This window comes from Stegodyphus dumicola, chromosome 9 (genome assembly GCF_044657685.1).
Source record: "Stegodyphus dumicola isolate Sdum_Otavi_A_Nest chromosome 9, ASM4465768v1".
Classification (NCBI taxonomy): Eukaryota; Metazoa; Arthropoda; class Arachnida; order Araneae; family Eresidae; genus Stegodyphus; species Stegodyphus dumicola.
This window is the reverse complement of record NC_140776.1, coordinates 4461205-4482739: the sequence shown is the minus strand read 5'-3', so window position 1 is coordinate 4482739 and position 21535 is coordinate 4461205. Positions and strand designations below refer to the sequence as shown.

Genomic DNA, 21535 nt, shown 5'->3' with positions numbered 1-21535 from the left:
GATCTTATATATCCACAACTTGTTTTCGGTTTGTTGAAAAACACATCCTTAGCATAATCCAGTAGGCCCACCAGTGGACGAGCGGTTAAGTCCTTGAACATTGGTAGTTGGATCCGAGGTTCGAATCCCGCGAAAGGGCTGGCTGCATGGGCGTTTTCGTGGTTTTCCCACTTGTAAAGTGTTAATACGAGCCAGTTTGCCTTAGAAAATCTTTCATGAAGGCATTTCTCCCTTCCCTACAGTGCCTTATGTTGGAATGCGTAAGTAATAATAATTATAACACGCTTCAGTTTAATTTTTTAACTAAAGTTGAAAACTTTTCTTACGATCGCTTCCAAATTGAAAACTTTCTAAATTGTTTTGGTATATTATTATGCGTAGATTTCGGCATCAATTTAAGATTTACTTTGTGAAACTTCTTTCTATAAAGTAAAAAAACAATTTGGCGTAGTTCATTCTGAAGTTTTAAATGCGTCTTTAGAAGATCTGACTGCAGTAAATATGTATCAATTTGTAATTAATTTTGTGCATAAAATTATTATTACAATTTTATTGCAGATTACCTTTATATTTGAAATTCTCCACAAAATATTATTTCGCCAATACTAAAGTAAGATTAAAAGGATCATTTCAGAAACTCAACGCGTATGCTAACTTTCAGTTATTTCGAACGTAGCTATTAGAGTATAAAACTAGCTTTTAAGTTAGAAGTAATCATTTGACATTTGAAAATAAAAACTACGTTTAACAAAAAAAAGTGTTAATTTCTTATATTGAAAGTAACAAGATTAGTTCTGTTTAGAAACGTCTATGTAACATTTCTATAAATAATTTTTCAATTATTGGAGAAGTTAAACAACAAGAATCAGCGTAAAATTAAAAAATTTTGCAGGACTAGTTTTATGGTTTAACTACAAAACCACTTTCCTCAACTGCCTAATGGCAAAAGAACGAGATAAAATAGGCTGATAAGATAAAAATGGCTGGACATAAGGATAAGCTACTGGCGCCATTTATCGGTGACACAAGAAAACTAAATCATAATTTCCTGTTTTAAGGAAGGCCTTTAAGGAAACATTCTGCCTTTAAGGTAACTCTAATATTTTGTGCATCTTTCAAATCAGATGATGGTGGTTCAGTGGGTTTACTAATTTTAACACTTTTACATTTTTAACAATATTTTAATTACTATATACAGAGCGTATTCTTAGGCCGCCGCCTTCGACATGAACAAACTTTATTCTCTTACAACTAAGCGAGCAACAGCCTTTTTCTTCAAATTACACAACACTCCCCACCTGAACTCGGTGGAGAGTTCATCTTTCAATAATATATTCTAGAATATTCAATTAATATTTCGACAATAAATCCTAGATAAATGGTTAAATATAACAAACATGCATACATATTTATAAGCACATAAAATTTTACAATACATTAAATGATATCTATCAGCAAGGTCAGGAGAATCAAACCTAAAAATACAAAATACAACATTAGTTAGATTCCATATTATATAACAATTGTATAGGCCTTTTAAAGGTAGCAGTAGGTGTTTTAATTATGCAAGATCTTATTTTACCATCTCTGCCTGGCATTAATTCCAAAATTTTACCTATTGTCCAGAGATTTCTGGGATGTTTATCGTCATGAATCAAGACAATATCGTTGATTTTAAACTGAGATGCGTTAGAGTGTAGAGGACAAATATTGGCAGATCTCAAATTAAAAAGATACTCTGATCTCCAACGCTTCCAAAAATGATTTAAAATATCTTGATGGTATTTATATTGTTTAATAATTGAATTTCTTGATCCAATCAAATTATTTGATGTTATTTTATTAGCAGGCAGAGATAGCAATCGTCTACCAACCAGAAAATGAGAGGGTGTTAGTGGAGAAGGTTCATTGGGATCGGTAAACACGTAGGTAATTGGTCTACAATTAATCATTGCCTCGATTTCAATGAGCACTATTTCAAACTCTTTCACAGTAAGGGATGATCGACCAATAATTTTTCGCAAGCTGGATTTTATGGTTCGTACCATACGCTCCCAAAACCCTCCCCACCATGGACCCCTCTCAATAATAAATTTCCAATTTATGCCTCTAGCAGAAAATTCTTTCACAGATGAGTCACGCAAAGTTTTAAAAATATGTTTTAGTTCTTTATCAGCTCTTTTAAAAGTTTGGCATTATCGGAGTACACAGTGGTACACAGTCCTCGGAGAGCTAAAAATCTTCGGAAAGCTAGTAAAAACCTTCCAGTGCTGAGATCAGTTACTATCTCTATATGTAAGGCACGAGTGAACGCACACGTTAACAACAGCATGTAAACTTTACCTTGCCTGTCTTTCGTAAAAAATGGACCGGCGAAGTCCAACCCGGTCACAGCAAATGGAGGCGACTCTTGGATTCTGTCTTGAGGAAGTGGAGCGATATCCTGTACCCCAGGACGAGCACTATATCGTTTGCATATCACACATTTTCTGATGATAGTCTTAACACGCTGTCTTCCCTTAATGATCCAATATTTGTCTCTGATCTGAGTTATTGTCGAATTAACTCCAGCATGGAATACCCTTTCATGCGAGTCCATGATGAGCAACTCGGTAAACTCGCATTTTGAGGGTAATAGAATAGGATGTTTTAAATTGAATGCGACCTTTCAACCGAAGAATTCCCTCCTCATCAAGCGTTGGATTAAGGGAGTAGATGTAAGAATCGAGAATTGATTTTTATTTGATAACTTAATTATTTCCGCTTGATACGATTCTCGTTGCGTTAATTTTTACCCAATAATGTTCAGCTGCTTTAATCTCAAAAGCACTTAAAGGTCCATTCCCTGTAGACCTTTTCCGAAGCCTCCCAATAAATTTAAATACATAGGCAGTAATTCGAAGTAATTTTCCTAAAGAACTGAATTTTTCTATATGCAAAATTGGGGATTCATTGTTAATTACAGGTGCAGTCAATATAATATTTTTTCTTAACTCCAACGATTCTGAATTTGGTTTTAATTTCTTTTGTTTTGGAAAGTTTTCAGTAGGAAAACGTAACCAGTGTGGCCCATGCTACCACAGATCATTCTTAACTAGTGACTGAGCACTAATTCCTCGAGTTAGTAAATCGGAAGGATTTTGTTTTCCTTCGCAGTGGTTCCACAATTTTTTGTTGCATATACTCTGTATTTCTGTAACACGATTGGCGATAAATGGTTTCCAATTGTTTGGCGAACCTTTAATCCAAGTAATGGCGATTTCGGAATCACTCCAAAAATAAACATCCTCAATTAAATCACCAAACAATTTTTTCAAATATTTATACATTCGAGCAGCCACGAGTGCTGCCATTAAATCTAAACGAGGAAGAGTGATTGCTCTTAAAGATGCAACCCTGCATTTTGACATGATAAAGGAAGTTTTAATTTTAGAATCACTCGTACAATATCTGAAATATGCGATGGCCCCATATGCTTTAGGACAAGCGTCCGAAAATAGGTGAAGGCTTATATTCATTGAATCGTCATCAAAGAAATTTCGCTGTATCGATATTTCAGTTAAATCATTAAGTTTCTCCCGCCAAATGTTGAATTTGTCCTTAATCTTTGCAGGAAGGACCTCATCCCAGTCAGAACCGGAACACCAGATTTCTTGCATAATAATTTTCTCCCGAATAACAAAGGGTGCAATAAATCCAAATGGATCGTATATTTGGGCGATGCTTTGCAAAAGTTTCCTTTTTGTAGTAAAATCGTTTCCAGTAGAAAAGTCAATTAAATTTTTTAAATTTAACTTTATATCGTCTTCAATGGAATTCCAAATCATGCCTAAGAAATTCGATTCACTAGTTAATTTGTTGTCTGATTCCTTAATCCCATCTGAGACCCATAAATCGTTTAATGCTTTAGAATTAGTTCTTAATTTTCTGAAATTCATTCCAGCATTTTAAATATGTTAACCGCATCTACAGATAATCGATATGCATCTTCAACCATTCCTGCTCCAAAATATAGGTCGTCGACATAGACAGAAGAATTTAACATTTGGAAACCGTCCTGAATTTTATCTTTATATTTTCGAATGTGATATTTTATAGTGGCGGCCAAAATGAAAGGAGATATAGTCAAACCGAAAGCTACGCGACACATTTGCATAATCTTAAAGGAGTCATTATTTTCATTAAACCAAAGAAAATTTAAAAATTGTCTGTCACCTTCAGCAATTCCTATCATTATAATTATCTCATTATGTTTATTTGTTTATTAATTATGTTTATCTCCTATTTTTGTTGCACCAAATCAGATGTTCAATTTATCTTGTGAATCTCAAATTGTATTCCTACTATTTTGTAATCTACTTATGCCCTACACCATTATTTTTAATAAATACTGGATGCGGGGCGTACTGTGGAATTGCACGATGTACCACAATAGGCAAACTTTAGACCTTTAGAAAAGCTTCAGTCTATGCAAATTCTTATAAAACTTGCAATTACCCCCCCTTTTTTTTTCTCTCAAAGAGTTAGTATGGGAAGGCATTACCAGTTGACCTATGGTACATCGCTGGTGTCCCCCATACTTTTACCTTTACCTTACCTGTCATCAAAAAGGCTTTTTCAACGTCTCCACTAAACGCTATCTTAAACTTACAAAAATTTAACATAACGTCTAGTATATTTGGATTTAGATTAGGTCCCGATTCAAGGCAGTCATTTAACGAATTCGTGTCCTCTGTCCTTGAGCTAGCATCGTACACAATTCTTACCTTAGTAGTTTCACTAGGTCGCATCACTGCTCGGTGAGGCATAAAATATCCCAAATTTGTATCATTATTCGGACATTCCTCCACAATTCTTCTAATATCTGGTTCTCAATTATATTTTTATATTCCTGAAAAATCTCCGGAGTTTTACTTAGTTTATTGTGAAGGTTTGCGAATCGTTTCTGAGCTACCTTAAAATTGTCGAACCCGGGCCGCCCGCGTGGCAGGCGAGCATTCTACCACTGAACCACCGATGCACCATCTAATATTTTGTGCATCTTTCAAATCAGATGATGGTGGTTCAGTGGGTTTACTAATTTTAACACTTTTACATTTTTAACAATATTTTAATTACTATATACAGAGCGTATTCTTAGGCCGCCGTCTTCGACATGAACAAATTTTATTCTCTTACAACTAAGCGAGCAACAGCGTCCTCTAGCCTTTTTCTTCAAATTACACAAAAGTAACACAATTTCCTTAAAGGACCTTAATTTGAACCGAAAGATTTTTTAATGCGAAAATCCTCTAGAAAATCTAATTCACCAATAAAAGATGTTTTTTGAATAATTGAATAATTTTGGTTGCCCAAACATGGAAAATCTGATTTTCTGACCAGCAGACCTGAGAAACAGAGGAGTTCTCTGTTTCCCTTTGCCTAACATAGGCCTCAAATTTTTTATTGCGAAATTTTAAGTCTCTCTTTGTTTCGCCAATGTAAATTAAAACACATTGGTAAGAAAACCTATAAATACCCCAGAAAATCATATCCGGAATCAGGCCTTTAAGTATGAACATGGGAATTTTATTGATAGGTAAAAAAAGGACCGAAAATTAAATTTCTGTAAAATACGTGCAATTTTTATAGCCAAAGAATGGAAAGAAAGTAATGACAACACAATTCTCATAATCTCCTAAAGCGAGAGTGTGCCTTTGATGTGTTGAGATGAGAATGTTTTTTAACTACTTGATTAAAAATATTGGGTGAAAAATCCCTGTCAATAGCAACTGCTTTCAAATAATTGAGTGCTTTATCAAGAGCCAATGTGCAAACTTGAAGCACACAGAGGTATTTTAGAAAAAAAAAGAAACACAGAAATCTTCTGTTGCTCAACATTGCTGGTCCAAAAGTGACACTTTTCATTTTCCTGCAACCAAAAGTATTAAAAAAATATGATCCGTTGGTCAATTAGATTTTTCTAGAAGTGTTTCTAATTTAAAAAAAAAATATGTTCTAGTTAACGATCCTAATTCCAATCCATCTTTACCTTCAGCCTGTAAGGAAATTAGGTTTAATTTTCTTGTTTCATCAATAAATGGCGCCAGTAGTTTAACTTCTGTCTAGCCATTCTTATCTTATCTTATCACCATATCTTATCTGCTTCATTTGTGCTTAGGCCTCTGAGAAAAATGGTTTTGTAGTTAAACCATTGAAACTACTACAAGACTTACAAATATTACGCTGATTCTTGTTGTTTGACTTCTCCAATAATCATCAGTCGGCCTGTTATTTTAAATTAAAGTAATTCTAAGTTATAGAATGTTTTACATGTTTCCTTCTTCGTGTTATGTAAATATGCCAGTACTTCTTGGAAAACCATCTACGTAGACATTCATCTTAAGTCACTCTCGAACAACCCCTAAAATGACTGGCCTAATATATTTATTATCAACCTACTTTATAATAATTGCCTTAATTTCTCAAAAGCACATTTTAAGTTTTTAGAATTCTCTATTCTTCTTACTTTCTTTCGCAATAATTCGTCTGGTTAAGACATTTTATGCAAATCTAAGCTACTGGAATGTAAATAAATGTACTGTGATTTTTTTCTCAGCAGCTTACCTTAAAATTTAATAAAATTACTTCTGGTCCAGTGAAGTGCTTGTCGCCTTTGGAGGTTTCTCCTGTGATGGCCGGTTGACTGTAATTTTAAGAGGTTTCGTAGGACAGATGGAAATTGCATTTAGATAAATAGTACACTTCCACATGTTTGATTGATTAAATAACTAGAACTGAAACTGAAGACGCTTTAGACTAATTGCTTTCGTTTGCAGGTAGTGAATGTTTGTGTTTTAATGCTGTATGTAATAAGTTAGACCATAATTGTGGTTTAAATAAGCCTTTTTATTTTTAAGCATAAATTGCACTTTCTGGGACGAGTTTTTTAACCTTATGCTGACCATCGTTTGGCTTCATATTGTATAGTCTAGACTTGAAACATTTTATTCTACGAGTAATTATTAAACTTAAATTCATCGAGTAAGTTTGTTTCTAAAATTAAGCAGACTTGTGTAAATTACAATACTAATCTGTCTCTAAAGCCACGTTGACCTGTGGAATTTAAGATCTATAACTTTACTTGCAAAGCTAAATTTTATTTTGCGTTCTCATGTTTCATGTTTACATTGAACATTTTCCCCTTTTCTTAAATTTTATGTTTAAATTTATATTTTATCCTCATAGTTAATATTTATATTTTAAACATATCCCTTTTTCTTTAAATTGCAATGTTCAGTGCTGGTCTGGAATGGAAAAATTTATTCTTTGTTTTCATGGTTAACATTCATATTGATGGTATTCCCTTTTCTTCTAATAACGTTTCGTTATTTTGAAATTTCTTCACGTTCTTCCGTATGTTTGAAAATATAAGAATAAATATTGTTTAAAAAATATCATGCCTCGATTCATAAATTTTTCAATTTAAGATTAAAATCCTACTGGATTGAAGAAAAAAGACAAATTTTCTTGAAATCTTTTAAAAATCTAAATGAAAATCAAATGTGGTAAAAAATTTCAAACGTTCCAGAAATTGTAAATAAGTTGCAGACAGCAGTTGCAAAAGATTTATTTAGGTCATTCAACCATTTTGGGGCTGTGAATAAATGACTGATGTTTCATAGTAAACATATTTCTGAGTTTTTTAATTAAGACACGAAGCACTATGTAAACATAATTTACTAGAAAGTGTGTCGAGTTTGAAAATAAGAAAATAAAAAGAGATTTTAAACTGCTTTGTTTATTTAAAGCCAAACTAGATATTCAGTAAATATTCTAACATCTTAATTACGTATACTGGAAATATGAATATTTGGTCTACTCATAGTTAGTCCCATTATAGTAGACCATGTTAATGGAACTTTAGCTATGGGATAAATTTTCATTTAAACATTCTTAAAGTATATTAACTTTAATGTCACCGTCACTGAGAATCTGTTTGTGTATAAAAAATTCTAACGGTCTTGCTATCCATTCCATATTTAAAATCCTGATGAAATTCTCTTCATTTATATTTATAACTATTAATTTTGTCTTAAAATATCGCAATTAATCTTTTAAATAGAACAGCAATACACAAATAAAGATTGTCCTATTAGCATTAAAAAATAATTAACCTTATAATATTCATTAGTTCTGTTTGACAATTGCAAACTTCCTACAGCAAAAAGAATTTAGAAATTCTCAAGTGATAATTATGCTTGCGACGTGATAAACACTTCTTAAAACATTGCGTTTAAATTTAACTCAAAATACCAAAACAGTAAATTTTTTAGTTTAAAACGGCGAAAAACATTTTTTATCAACTACCTCGCGAAAAAACAGCGAAAGTTACTTATATATTATGCATGTGGGAAAACTGAGTTTTCACGAGAGCCAAGAGCAATTATATTTAATGTTTAATTGTCCTCTTCAACTATATTAATTAACATTGCCTTCGCATTTCTTTCAGAAGTGCCGCATAACTCTTTTGCGAACCCATAGGCATAGCGTTAAAATTAACTTACTTAACGAATTTCTTCTTTCAGTTTTTGAGCCAGAAAATGTGAACAGACAAATTCTGCGGCCCCATAGGTTATGCGTTAAAATTAACTTACTTAACAAATTTCTTCTTTCAGTTCGAGACAGAAAATGTGAACAGACAATAAACAAATTATTCACTTGAAATGTTAAAATCCTTAATAATTTCGAAAGAATGAATACGTGTTAATAATTAATCCATTGTTATTCACCTGCGATAAGTTTATATTACAAATGTTTACAAAACAATCCGGTAAGTAACCTAAAATGCGGGAAATAAGTGAAATGGGTACAAATTATGCTACTGAATTCAGAAGCTGAAAATTTTGGAACCAGGAATTGGAATTTGCCTGATTACGAGAAAAGCTGCAATAAATAAATATAATTTTTAAAAAAAATCTCAATTTCGACAAGTAACGCTCATAATTCCCTTTATTTCTCGAAGATTTCATTTATTAATGACAGAAAAGGTGTTAAAAACACAATAATGAGTAATAAGTATCTTTGCGGTTTGAACAAATTTTGAGCATCATAATTTCACAGTTTAATGTAACCTTTTCCTTCAGCTGCGAGATAGAAAATGTTGAAAGAGAACAATGTGTCTAGGCGAGAACAATGGGCAAAACTGCCATATTTTATCAAAATCACAAAACATAAGACATAGTAGTATCTATTGACAAAAACGAGAACGAAAAACACTAGGAATTAATTTATTGAAAACTTAAAGGTAAAGAGGGTTTAGAACTAGAATCATTAACAAGTAATATAAGATATTTATCGATGTGAAGCGCCTCCAAGAAACATTACTCATCAACGGAAGATGTGTTTTTAATACTTTTGGATATAGAAAAAACGAAATGTGATCTTTTGACCAGCTGTGATGGATAGTGGAAGATTTATGACTTCCTATTTCTGAAGCTTAAGTCTCATGTTCTCTGATGTGAATTTCTTGGCTTTCTTTATTTGACCTATAAACACACTGCTGATACTTCAAGAATCTCTATTCGGAATGGGATCTTTAAGAATCAAACTTCAAATTTTATTGACAGAAGATTAAATTTATATAAAGTACTTGCAATTTCATAAATACTCGACGAAAAGGGTGTTCGATGTTATGCAAATTGTATTTCTTTCTTTGTACCGAGGAGCGGCGCAGACGCAAATTTGTTAGGTTTTTAATGCTCGCGTTTAGAGCTTTGAGGTTGCTGTGAATTACTGGAGTTTCAACTAGGCAGAGGTTTTTCTGAGTTTGTGTTGGTAAGCAGCCACTGAAGTCGGAGTTTGTGTGGTCTTCGCCGTTCCTCAACTAACCTACTGTTTGAAAGCCAATAAAGAAGTTTCGGTCAACGTTATGACTCTGAGGTTTTTGGGTTCTATACTGAAGTAATATCAAGTCAATTTACAGTCCACTATTTTTAACAACGGATCGTACATGTTTTTTGGTCCGTCGAGCCGGAGTCGCAGTAAATTTGGTGAGTCAGTGTGGTTTTTTATCTTTCTTATTACATAATGGAATTTACAACGCTTAAGACTAAAAAGCGTGTAGCTAAAGCTAAGTTAAGTAAACTGAAAGAGAAAATTACAGTAACTTACGATTCTGCTGATGTTGATCAGTTAGAACTTTTTAAATCTAGATTAAATAATTTAATGACCGAACTTTCGGATATTTTTAGTAACATATTTGTAGTGTGTGAAGAAAAAGATATTGATGTATTTATAGAAGAACAACAGATCATACAAGATACTGTTGATGAGTTAATTTTAATGCTAACCAGAGTTAAGAATGTTTAGACATTAGTGTGGAAACTAAATCTTGTGAAATAGCGAGTATACGCTTACCTAAGCTAACTCTTCCTGTATGTAGTGGCAGTACTGAAGAATGATTATCATTTTCTGATTTATTTAAAACGGCGATAGTGGATAATGACCGTTTATCAGGTGCACAAAAGCTACAATATTTAAAGGGTTCTTTAAAAGGAGATGCTTTGCGGATTGTTCAAGCTTTAACTATTTGTGACAGGAATTTCGAAATAGCGTGGCATTTATTGCGTCAAAGATTTTCCTATAAGAGAGAATTACTTTCATCGTTATTAAAGAAAATCTTATATTTATCAAATTTACAATCTGAAATTCCTAGTCAGATATTAGCATTAGTAGACACTGTAAGAGAGTGTGTATGTTCATTTGAAAATCTAGGATTCAAATTGGAGCAATTCGCGGATACAATTTTAATGTTAATAGTACAGTTTAAATTGGATTCTTCGACGAGAGGATGGTGGGAAAGAACATTAAAGAGTGAGGAAATACCAACACTTAATAATCTGCTAGAGTTTTTGAAATCTCATGCCAGAACCTTGCAAGCAGGTAAACCGCAAGGTGTTAAAAAACAAGTTACAAAAGACAAATTAACTTCATTGGCTTCAGAGATTCGCGCGCAGTGTACATATTATAAAGCCGGTCATTCAGTTTTTAAATGTAATAAGTTTATATATTTGAAGGTTCAGGAACGCGTTAATTTTGTCAAGAGAAATAATGTTTGTTTTAATTGTTTGGTTTCAAATTATAAAGCTTTCGAGTGTAGAAGTACACATAAATGTATAAAGTGCTTTAAAAATCATCACACACTACTGCATTTCGAAAGAGTTCAAAATGAACCAAAGGCACGTAAAGGAGTTACGAACAGTTCGAGTGAATTATCAGTGACGGCTAAGCTATTTTTCCCAGGGCCAGAACCTCGCGCTCAATCGGCTGGGTCAGGGGAGAATATCGCAAGTTCTAGTCCAGTAATTAAATCTTGTGTTTCAGACTTTAATTTTCAGAGTGAAGTTTTATTATGTACGGCTGTTATTAAAGTGTTAAATTCATCGGGTGAATACCAATTGTGTAGAGCCCTCCTTGACCCTGGCAGTCAAGCATGCCTGATTTCAGAAGATTGTGTAAAAAGGCTAGGGTTAGCAAGAAGAAATGCCAAAGTTTTTATTTCATGTTTAGGGTCTTTGGATACGAAAACTAATGGATTTACGGAAATAAACTTCGTTCCGCATTTTCCGGCAAAAGTGTCATTTAAATCACCAGTATTTATCATCAATAGAATTATTGGAACTTTGCCGCATTTTACATTGGATAAGAAGTACGTTGAGGAATATAATGATTTAATGTTAGCAGATCCAACATTTTACAAAAGTGGGCCTGTTGATATACTTTTAGGCGTAGATATTGCCTTACCTCTTTTAAAGGGAGAAATAATTAAATGCGAAGAAAGTAAACCGGTAGCTTCTCGTTCTGAACTAGGATGGATTATTTCAGGTAGTGTAAATAATTCAACAGAAATTAATCCTACTATCTATGTGAATAATATAAAAGTGGAAACTGATCAGATGCTGTTTGACTTTTGGAAATTGTATGCTGTACCTACGTTTGACATGCTTACTAAATCGGAGAGAGCATGTGAAGATTATTTCAAATCTACATATACGAGAGAGGAAAGTGGGGTATATACTGTGAAATTACCGTTTTACTCTCCGCCTTCTCAGCTTGGAGATTCCAGACAATTAGCTATGCGTAGATTCCAATCTTTAGAAAATCCACTTCTAAAAAGGCCTCAGATATATGAACAGTATAAGGATTTCATGAGGGAATACCTTGAGCTGAGACATATGGAGGGAGTGCCTGAGAGAGAGATTCTTATTGACTCTCCGTATTACATGCCTCATCATGCCGTATTAAAGGAATCAAGTACTACGACTAAACTGAGAGTTGTTTCCGATGCTTCAGCTAAAACGACATCGGGTCTTTCATTGAATGATATTTTGATGGTTGGGCCAAGAGTTCAGCAAGAGCTGTTTCCAATTCTTCTACGGTTTAGAAATCACAAAATTGCAGAATGTGCCGATGTAGAGAAGATGTTCAGACAAATTCGTGTCCACCCAGAAGATACAAATTGGCAACGAATGCTTTGGAGGGATAGTCCTAGTGAGCCCTTGAGTACATTTAGATTAGTGATAGTTACATATGGAACTGCCTGTGCGCCATATTTGTCTACTAGAGTAATGAAACAACTTGCATTAGATGAACAAGTGAGATTTCCTTTAGCATCAAAAATTGCCCTTCGTGATTTTTATGTTGATGATTTGCTTTCAGAGGCACAAAGTGAAGAGGAAGCGAATGTTCTAGTTCAGCAGTTGAATGAAATGATGAAAAGGGGTGGATTTCGCTTAAGGAAGTGGATTTCAAACAGTTCAGCTATTTTAGAGAATATTCCCGAGTGCTTACGAGAATCCAGTATTTCTCTTGAAATAAACAGTGACAAGAAAGTAAAAGTATTGGGAATTAATTGGAACAACTCTAGTGATACGTTTCATTTTTCGGTATGCATAAGTGATAAAGAGTTTACTAAGAGGACTATTTTATCAGAAGTAGCCAAAATCTTTCATCCAATGGGATGGTTAGCGCCAACAATAATATACGCGAAAATATTATTACAAGAGTTATGGAACTTACAGCTGGGTTGGGATGAACTCGTTGATAAGAGAATAAGTATAAAATGGAAGCGTTTCTATATAGAATTGCCCTTACTTTCAAGCTTACAATTTCCGAGGTGTGTCTTGAGTCCGAAGGCAGTAGTTATAAATATCCATGTTTTCTGCGACGCTTCAGAAAAGGCTTATTGTGCAGTCATCTATCTCCGAACAATCAACCTTGATTCGTCAGTCAAAGTCAGCCTTCTGACATCGAAAACCAGAGTAGCGCCCTTAAAAACCCAGTCTCTTCCGAGACTAGAGTTGTGTGCTGCGTTACTTTTAACCAACCTCTTACATGCAGTATTATTGTGCATAGAACTGCCTATTAACAATATTTACGCATGGACCTACTCGCGGGTTACATTGGCATGGGTCTCGTCCGAACCTCGCCGTTGGCTACCTTTTGTGGCAAATCGAGTTGCAAAAATCCAGGAAGCTGTTCCAGGTATTTAATGGAATTATGTTGCTGGGAAAGGAAATCCTGCAGGCTGTGGGACCAGAGGTTTTATTCCATCAGAATTCCTACAATGTGAGTTATGGATGAAAGGAACCTCAGTGGTTAAACGAATCCCTAATTCATGTACAGCAAAATTCAAGTGTAGAATTAGAGGGTGAAGTTATGTTGAAGGAATTGAAAAAGAGTTTCAGTTCAAATGTTTCCAAATTTGAAGAGCCTAGTGTGTTTTCAAGATTTTCATCATGGTTAAAGTTATGTCGAGTCTTAGCGTTATGTATAAGATTCAGAAATAATTGTAGTAAGTTACCTACAGAGCGTATAAAGGGTTATTTTTCTACTGAAGAATTCTGTGAAGTTACTTCTATGATTGTTAGGATTGTGCAAAGAGCCGAATTTCCAGAAGAATTATTCTGTTTAGAATCTGGTAAACCCTTGAAGACATCAAGTAAATTACTGTCTTTAAGTCCTTTCTTGCATTCCGCGGAAGTAATGCGTGTAGGCGGAAGGCTCAGAAACTCTACAGTTTCAAATAATCAGAATAAACCTATGATTTTACCTAAGAATCACAATATTACGCGTTTAATTATTAAGCATTATCATGACACGTATCTTCACGCAGGTACGCAGCTACTCACTTCTGTCATACGACATAGATTTTGGATTGTGAATGCTAGAGATATTATAAGAAAGTGTATAAACCAATGTGTTATCTGCCGTAGAGTTAGAGCGCAAACTGCAACTCAGCTAATGACAGATTTACCCGCTTCAAGAGTTACTCAAAGTAGAGCTTTTTCTCGTGTTTGATTTAGCAGGACCATTTAACGTAAAATATCGGCCGGGTAGAGGAGTCAAAATCTTTAAGTGTTACGTATGTCTATTTATTTGTTTTACTACAAGAGCAATACACTTAGAATTAGTTGGAGATCTTTCAACAAAATCATTCCTCGCGACACTTAAGCGGTTTATAGCTCGTAGAGGCAAACCGTGTGAAATTCACAGTGATTGTGCAACGAATTTTATAGGAGCTAATAAAGAATTAAGGAAAGCCTTTTCTATTGTTCAACGTGATGAACAGCTACAGGGTTATATTTCTTCAGAAAATATTAAATGGTTATTTAATCGTCCCTCTGCCCCTCATTTTGGAGGGCTTTGGGAAGCGGGTATCTAGTCTATGAAACATCACTTAAAAAGATGTTTAGGAACACTTATTTTAACATACGAGGAATTTTTAACATTAATAACCCAAATTGAATCCTGTCTTAGTTCTAGGCCTTTGGTACCAGCTTCAAGTGATTGTAGCGACTTGGAGGCGATAACACCAGGGCACTTTTTAACCGGAGCGGCTTTAAGCGCTATTCCAGAATCTAACCAAATTCAAGAAACCATGAGCTGCAGTGACCGTTGTAGGAACGTGCAAAAGTTATTTCAACATTTCTGTAATCGATGGAGCAGTGAGTATTTATCTAGATTGCAGCAGAGACCCAAGTGGTGCACGTTACAACAAGATCTGAAGATTGGTGATATGGTTCTTATTAATAAGGAAAATCTACCTCCGCTACGTTGGAAGTTAGGTAGAATTACTAAAGTGTATCCTGGTCTGGATGAGAAAGTTCGAGTGGTGAGTTTACGCACGTCTAATGGTGAAATAAAACGACCTATAGCAAAGCTATGCGCTTTGCCATTTAATTCCTGATTTAGAGACTTTAATTTTTATTTTTCAGGTTTATGCAGTTCAACAGTTTAAATTTATTGTTTGAACCCCCTTGGGACTTCAAGGCTGGGGGTATGTTCGATGTTATGCAAATTGTATTTCTTTCTTTGTACCGAGGAGCGGCGCAAACTCAAATTTGTTAGGTTTTTAAAGCTCGTGTTTAGAGCTTTGAGGTTGCTGTGAATTACTGGAGTTTCAACTAGGCAGAGGTTCTTCTGAGTTTGTGTTCGTAAGCCGCCACTGAAGTCGGAGTTTTTGTGGTCTTCGCCGTTCCTCAACTAACCTACTGTTTGAAAGCCAATAAAGAAGTTTCGGTCAACGTTATGACTCTGAGGTTTTTTGGGTTCTATACTGAAGTAATATCAAGTTACAGTCCACTATTTTTAACAACGGATTGTACAAAGGGAAAATGCTATTGAATTCTTATTCATAATGGTTCAAAAAGGAAGAATTATTTTCTTTGTAATACGATGACTATTCTTTAAACGCTTGATCCAAAAAGCCTCTACTGATTTTCTGCGCCTCTTAATGTTTAAATTCTTGATCAAGAGCTAACTTCAAGAAAAACACTTTGGGTGCATGTAAAATGAAAGAATAAAATTAAGCTAATTTTTGATTAGCGGCATGACAGAATTTGAAATGTGACCAAGCTGATGAAGTTGATGAAACGCAGTACTGAGGTTTTATAAAATACGTATAACCCATTGAGGAACGGAATATAATTAGATGTCTCAAATTAAAAAAATTATCTTCTGTTTTATAGGATTGCAGTAGAGAATAACATAAATTTATTCTCTAAACCGCTGATAAAACTGCAGTAGACGATTTAGGAAATAATTCTGAAAATTTTATATCTAAAAGTCTGAAATTATGTGAGTTTTACAGCTTAAAAACAGATGACTGCGTGGGTACAGATGATGCAACCGATTAGAAAATCTGACTTTAATTTAGAATCACCGTTGCCGATGATGATTTCGCTAGGAATAGAAACTGAATTTACCTGTAAACTCTAGTAAAGATTAGCTGTTATTGTTCATCATTACTTGTCATTTGAGAAATTACTGAACTTAGAATCAGTAAGACTCACCATCTTGTTCCCATAGTTTTAATAGCTTGAAACTTACGGAGAAGACAAATTAAGTCCCAATTAGAATCAAATATAACGGATTTGAAAACTAAAATGAAAGTATAATGCTATCATCGCATGCTAAAGTTCATTCATCAAGAGTGAAAGATCTTAGGTAAGCGGCACTGAAATTGTTTCCACCCTCCTACGATGTTTACTAATGTTACAATACGTAAAATTACAGAGAATTTGTAGAGACATTAGGTATTTTTGGAAACAGGCAAGATGAAAAATATGCTACGTCTTCCCCGGGAATCGAACCGTGGACCACTCAATTACGCGCTGAGCGTTCAGACTACGAAGGCTCGCTAAGAAGGCGGGAGAAGTACCTTATAAATTTTACGTTTTTGTTGTAGAAGTAAATGCATTCGATTGGAAAATATATTACTTCTCTCATGTATCTTTGTACAACAGGGTGCGAGACTGACCACATGTGAAACACAGCTCGAAGAAATGAAAATTTATCTCTTACAGCAAATTTAAAAGAAACGAATTTTAGAATGATGAACAGATGAATAAACTGGTATTCCTAATCTATATCGCTGTGCATCTTTCCTCTTTAAGTTAGAAATTACAAGTAAACTCGATATCCATATCTGAATTTTTATACAACCTGAGACCAATAAGCAGCCGAGAGAGTAAATTAGCTGAACAGAGATAGTTTGGTCAGGGTTTGAATCCCGGTCAAAGGGCTACCTGCATGTTCATTTTCATGATTTGTGGCCATGTGTAACTTGTATACAAGCCGGTTTCTCTTAAAATTTCTTCCTTGAATTCATCCATTCCCTTAGCTGAATAGCCCTAAAAAAAAAAAAAAAAAAAAGGTCTGAAAGGTCTGGTACTTTAAATTACGTTGAAAGGGGCGTTTTTTTCACATTTCGTGTGTCACCTTTATTTATTAAATATCATATTCTTCGCACTTAACCATAAAATTGAGTTCAAAAGCAATATCGATAAATAGTTTTAAATTGAGCATATCTTTAGAATTTTAGATACACAATCTCAAGCGCCGGAGATAATTTTTTTTTTCTGTACAACGTTGCCATTGCTCGCTTTGAAATCGCTGAGTTTGTTAATCAACAATTCGTTAAAGTTTTACAAAATATGAAATGGATAATAAAACAAATACCAAATTTAAAATTTGGGATTCCAGATGCCCATATTTGCAGTATGATTACGTCATTCAAAATTTTATGGCTCTGGGTGCCATTGTTTTATCACAATGCGAGAAACATACATACATCTATGCAGCTTCTTCGTTATTTAATTTCTTCAAATACAAAATAGCAAAACAGGGCGATAATATTTGGTGGCAACAGTTTGAAAATTGAAACAGACATTCAGAGTGATTCGACGCAAAACCGTAAAACGAAAACAATAGTCCCCCAGGAATAAAGCCCCTTTGTACTAATGGCAATACAAACTGAAATGCATAATTTAGATTGTATCAAAGCACTTTAAGGTTTTATAATTAAGGAATTGATGCTTTTGTAGAGGACTTCTTAATGAAAATTGTCTTGTATTATTTGCCTTACACATATAAAAACAATCGAAGCAAGCACGAAACTAGGTCTTTCTCCAGGTTTTGAAACCGAGTCGATCTATCGGTGTCCAGGAAACTTATGAGTCAGCCACTGGTGACTACGTTTTCATACAGAAGTTACAACTGTTTCAGATGTAACTTGATATATTGCAGACGGAATTAATCAAGATACAAATCACTCTAATGCGAAGACTCCTTTTCGAACTCAGTATTCAACTATTTCAAAGTATTGTCATCAAATGATTTCGAAGTTTGCAAAAATTGCTGCGAGTAGCTGTTTTCCAAAATTAAACTTTTTGAAATTCAGACTAAAATTGTTTTTGAGAATGAATATCTCCCCGTTATTCTGCACATCGTAGAATCAAATGTATAGGCAGTCACATTGCGTGAGTAAACAAAGCAATACTTACTTCTTGTTAACTCACCATTAGGCCTAACCTCTGTCAATAACATTTCGATGAAATTTATCGCCAGATATAAATAAATTAGTTTTTATCACAATACTTTGATGCATAATTTTATATTAGATTAATATTAGCTGGGACCAAATTCCTGGACTCATTTCGAATGTTTTTGCATCGTTAAAAACAAAGTTATACATAAATGTTTAATTTTGTGTGCCCTGTTTTACACACCATTACTAATTGTTTTCACGTTTGTTGTATTTTAATACTGAATATTCGGCAACATTTAAAAGGGATCTTTACAAACAAAAAATTTTCATAATATGTGCTGTTCAGCACAGGGGGAATGCACATTTCCCAACAAAATGTAAGGTGCTGATATTTTTAAATAAATATCCATATATCAGTAAATATTTTTTTATGAAAACCAGCAATTGTCCTCTGTTATATAGATTAGAATAATTTTTAGATGCATTGACACAGCGCATTATATTTCAAATCGAATTTAATTAGAGTTAGATGCAATGTAACATTCAGATATATGTTCCGTATTTCGAATTATAATCGTAAATTCTAACTAGATTCAAGACATGTAATGCATTTTAAAATAAAATTATTCAACTTTGCATACAGACTTGATATTTTAATATAAGCCTTGAATGTTAATTAGGCTATACTGTTAGGATACACAATACTTAATAAGAATATACAATAAGTTACTGGTGGAATACGTAACTATAAATACAATTGAATCCTCGAAGAATATATGCCTGGGGAAAGATAGCTTTATAGAGAATTTTCTAAAATCTATGCATGTGTTTGCGCTACATAATGACAAACTATGCCAAATCACGAGCGGCTAGCCTGTCTCATCGATTATTGAACTTGGAAAAAATAACCAATACTTGTAACTTTAAACACATGGCGATTTTATATGTAAACGTAAATATTATTTAGGGCAATGTTTTGCTGATAATATAAGCAGGTGGTTTACTTTATGACCGTTAACAACATTTTATACAAAATTTACATGCAGCATTAGGAACTAATCTACTTTAAATTGTAACTAACGTGATCAGTAGTCGCAACACACCATTAAGGGGAATTTTATTATTACTATATAACATTATTCTTCAGAACAAACTTCAACTATAGTATCAGTGTAGACTTATCGTAAATGTATCCGATTTAATTTTATTTACTTTATAAATATGCTTTATACAAATTGGCATTAATTTATATCATGGTTATTTTAATATATCATCTACTTTTTTAGCTCCAGTATGTTAATATACAACAAGATTTAGCTTCTAGCCGCGAATTAATTTCCCATTTTCTTAGTTTCACTGATCATTTTAATATACAATCTACTGTATTTCAGGTGTATATTACAACACAACAAAGTTCAGATTGTTTGATGAACTAGAGAAAGCAGTTCTCGTTTTCGGCCATGGCTTGGAACTCTTCACGAGTGATCCGAAAAATGCAAATATCAGCCTTACACCAAATGTCAGCTGCTATGGAGGAGGACAGCCTCGATGGAATAAAGGAGATTACTTCTTCAAGTTAGTATTTTTTTACTCTTTGTGTTATTTTACAGCAGACCATAATTAATGAAACTCAATTCAAATACTGAATAGATTTCCCAGTAAAAGAAATTGTGAAGAAATTTGTAACAGACAATTATTATCGCTGTCTATTGTTATCTGAATTTTCGTCTTGTAAATGTCAGCGAAGAGCAAAAATCTTATGCATGTTGGTAAGTAACACACTCTTATGTTAAAACGTTTTGTACAAGAAATTTTGAATTCATATTTTATCTTATTTAGGTATCTGAAAAATGTGACAGCAAAAATGAAACAAGGTCCGGACATCAGCTTTAACTTAGACGGCTCTCTCAAACATGTCGAACTTCAGATCTTGAATCTTAATAGGAAAAATGTCTGGGAGAAAGTGAGTACATATTTCAAACTGATTGTGACTATACAGCTGAATAGATAACGTAAACGTACCTTAAATGTGAAATCTGTTCCCGTCGGAAGGTCGTGAGAACTTACCTTAAAGGCACAGAAAGTAATCTTAGAAAACTTACATTTATAACACTGAGATCGTTTGAAATTTCAAATAACAGCGAGAAATATTTTTGTTTCAAAAGTGAGCTTCAAGTGTTCCTTAAATTTATCTCTCTAACCTTTTGAAAGAAATACTTCTAGTATGCTTTTGTGAAAGAACACTTTCAGGAAGTTTTCGCGTGTTTCTTTATTTCATGTAATGCGATAGAGAAGTTTTTATTTCGATTAATTCTAAGATTTTTCCTACGAAAATACGGTATTATTCCATAATGCGTGATAGGCTGAGGAAAAAATATTCGATTAAATCCTTCTGTTTACGAGATGACCCTTTTATCTATCGAACGGTATGATATAAGTTTACTCAGCAGAAATTATTTTTCCTAGAAGATAATTGTTTATAGGATGCGTAATTCATTTTGTTGATTGAGAAACAAAGCGCATTTTAGTATAATTCTAGAGTAACGCCAGTGCTCCAAATATATCGACTAACAGTTCAAGACCATCGAGTTAAACGGGATATCCACATGAGGTGTCTTGTCTTTTTCTTGCAAGACAATTTGATACAACGTAAATGAGAGGTATTTATTTTTTTACTCCCTTTAGTTCCTTTGATGGGAATAAATAACATATTTATTATAAAAAATAATCTTGTTTTCATTAAAAAAAAATCAAAAATATATTTTTCGACAAAATTGAATGGTGAAATTACATTTTATTTACCGAAACACTAAGTCTGTTTCGCTTCTAAATACATAATAACAATAAATTGAATTATTATTCAACAATTATTATATACTAAAAATGAAACACTTTTATTTCAGTTGTACTAAAATTAAAAGTACATATTTTGTCAAAAACTGAATGATGAATTTTTTTTTACCTGAACACTTAGTTCATTTCGGTTTTAAATACATTAAAATAATGAAATTAATTTTTATTTTTGAGTAAATCCTAGAAGTAAAACCATGGCCTTATTTTTCTCACGTGGAGAGAAAAACAATAATAATGTCGCCCCGATTTTTTACTCTCTTTTAAGGACAGGGGTAATAAAACGCGTGTTGTGATTTGCGGAATAAAAAAGAAATAAACTACATATGGTATATCAATAGACTTTATTTTTTATAATAAATTTTTGTTGCAAGT

The 21535-nt window shown here is 33.5% G+C and overlaps 1 protein-coding gene across 3 annotated transcripts in view; it reads left to right on the top strand.

Annotated features, from left to right (window-relative positions):
- The window catches only part of LOC118192858 (glutamate receptor ionotropic, NMDA 2B-like), a 152467-nt gene that overhangs the window by 21032 nt on the left and 109900 nt on the right, over positions 1-21535 (top strand). For all 3 annotated transcript variants that reach the window (XM_085823174.1, XM_085823173.1, XM_085823175.1), the window contains exons 3-4: positions 19702-19885; positions 20150-20273. In XM_085823174.1, the coding sequence (XP_085679300.1) occupies positions 19702-19885; positions 20150-20273 (308 nt within the window). The remainder of the gene's footprint in view (positions 1-19701; positions 19886-20149; positions 20274-21535) is intronic.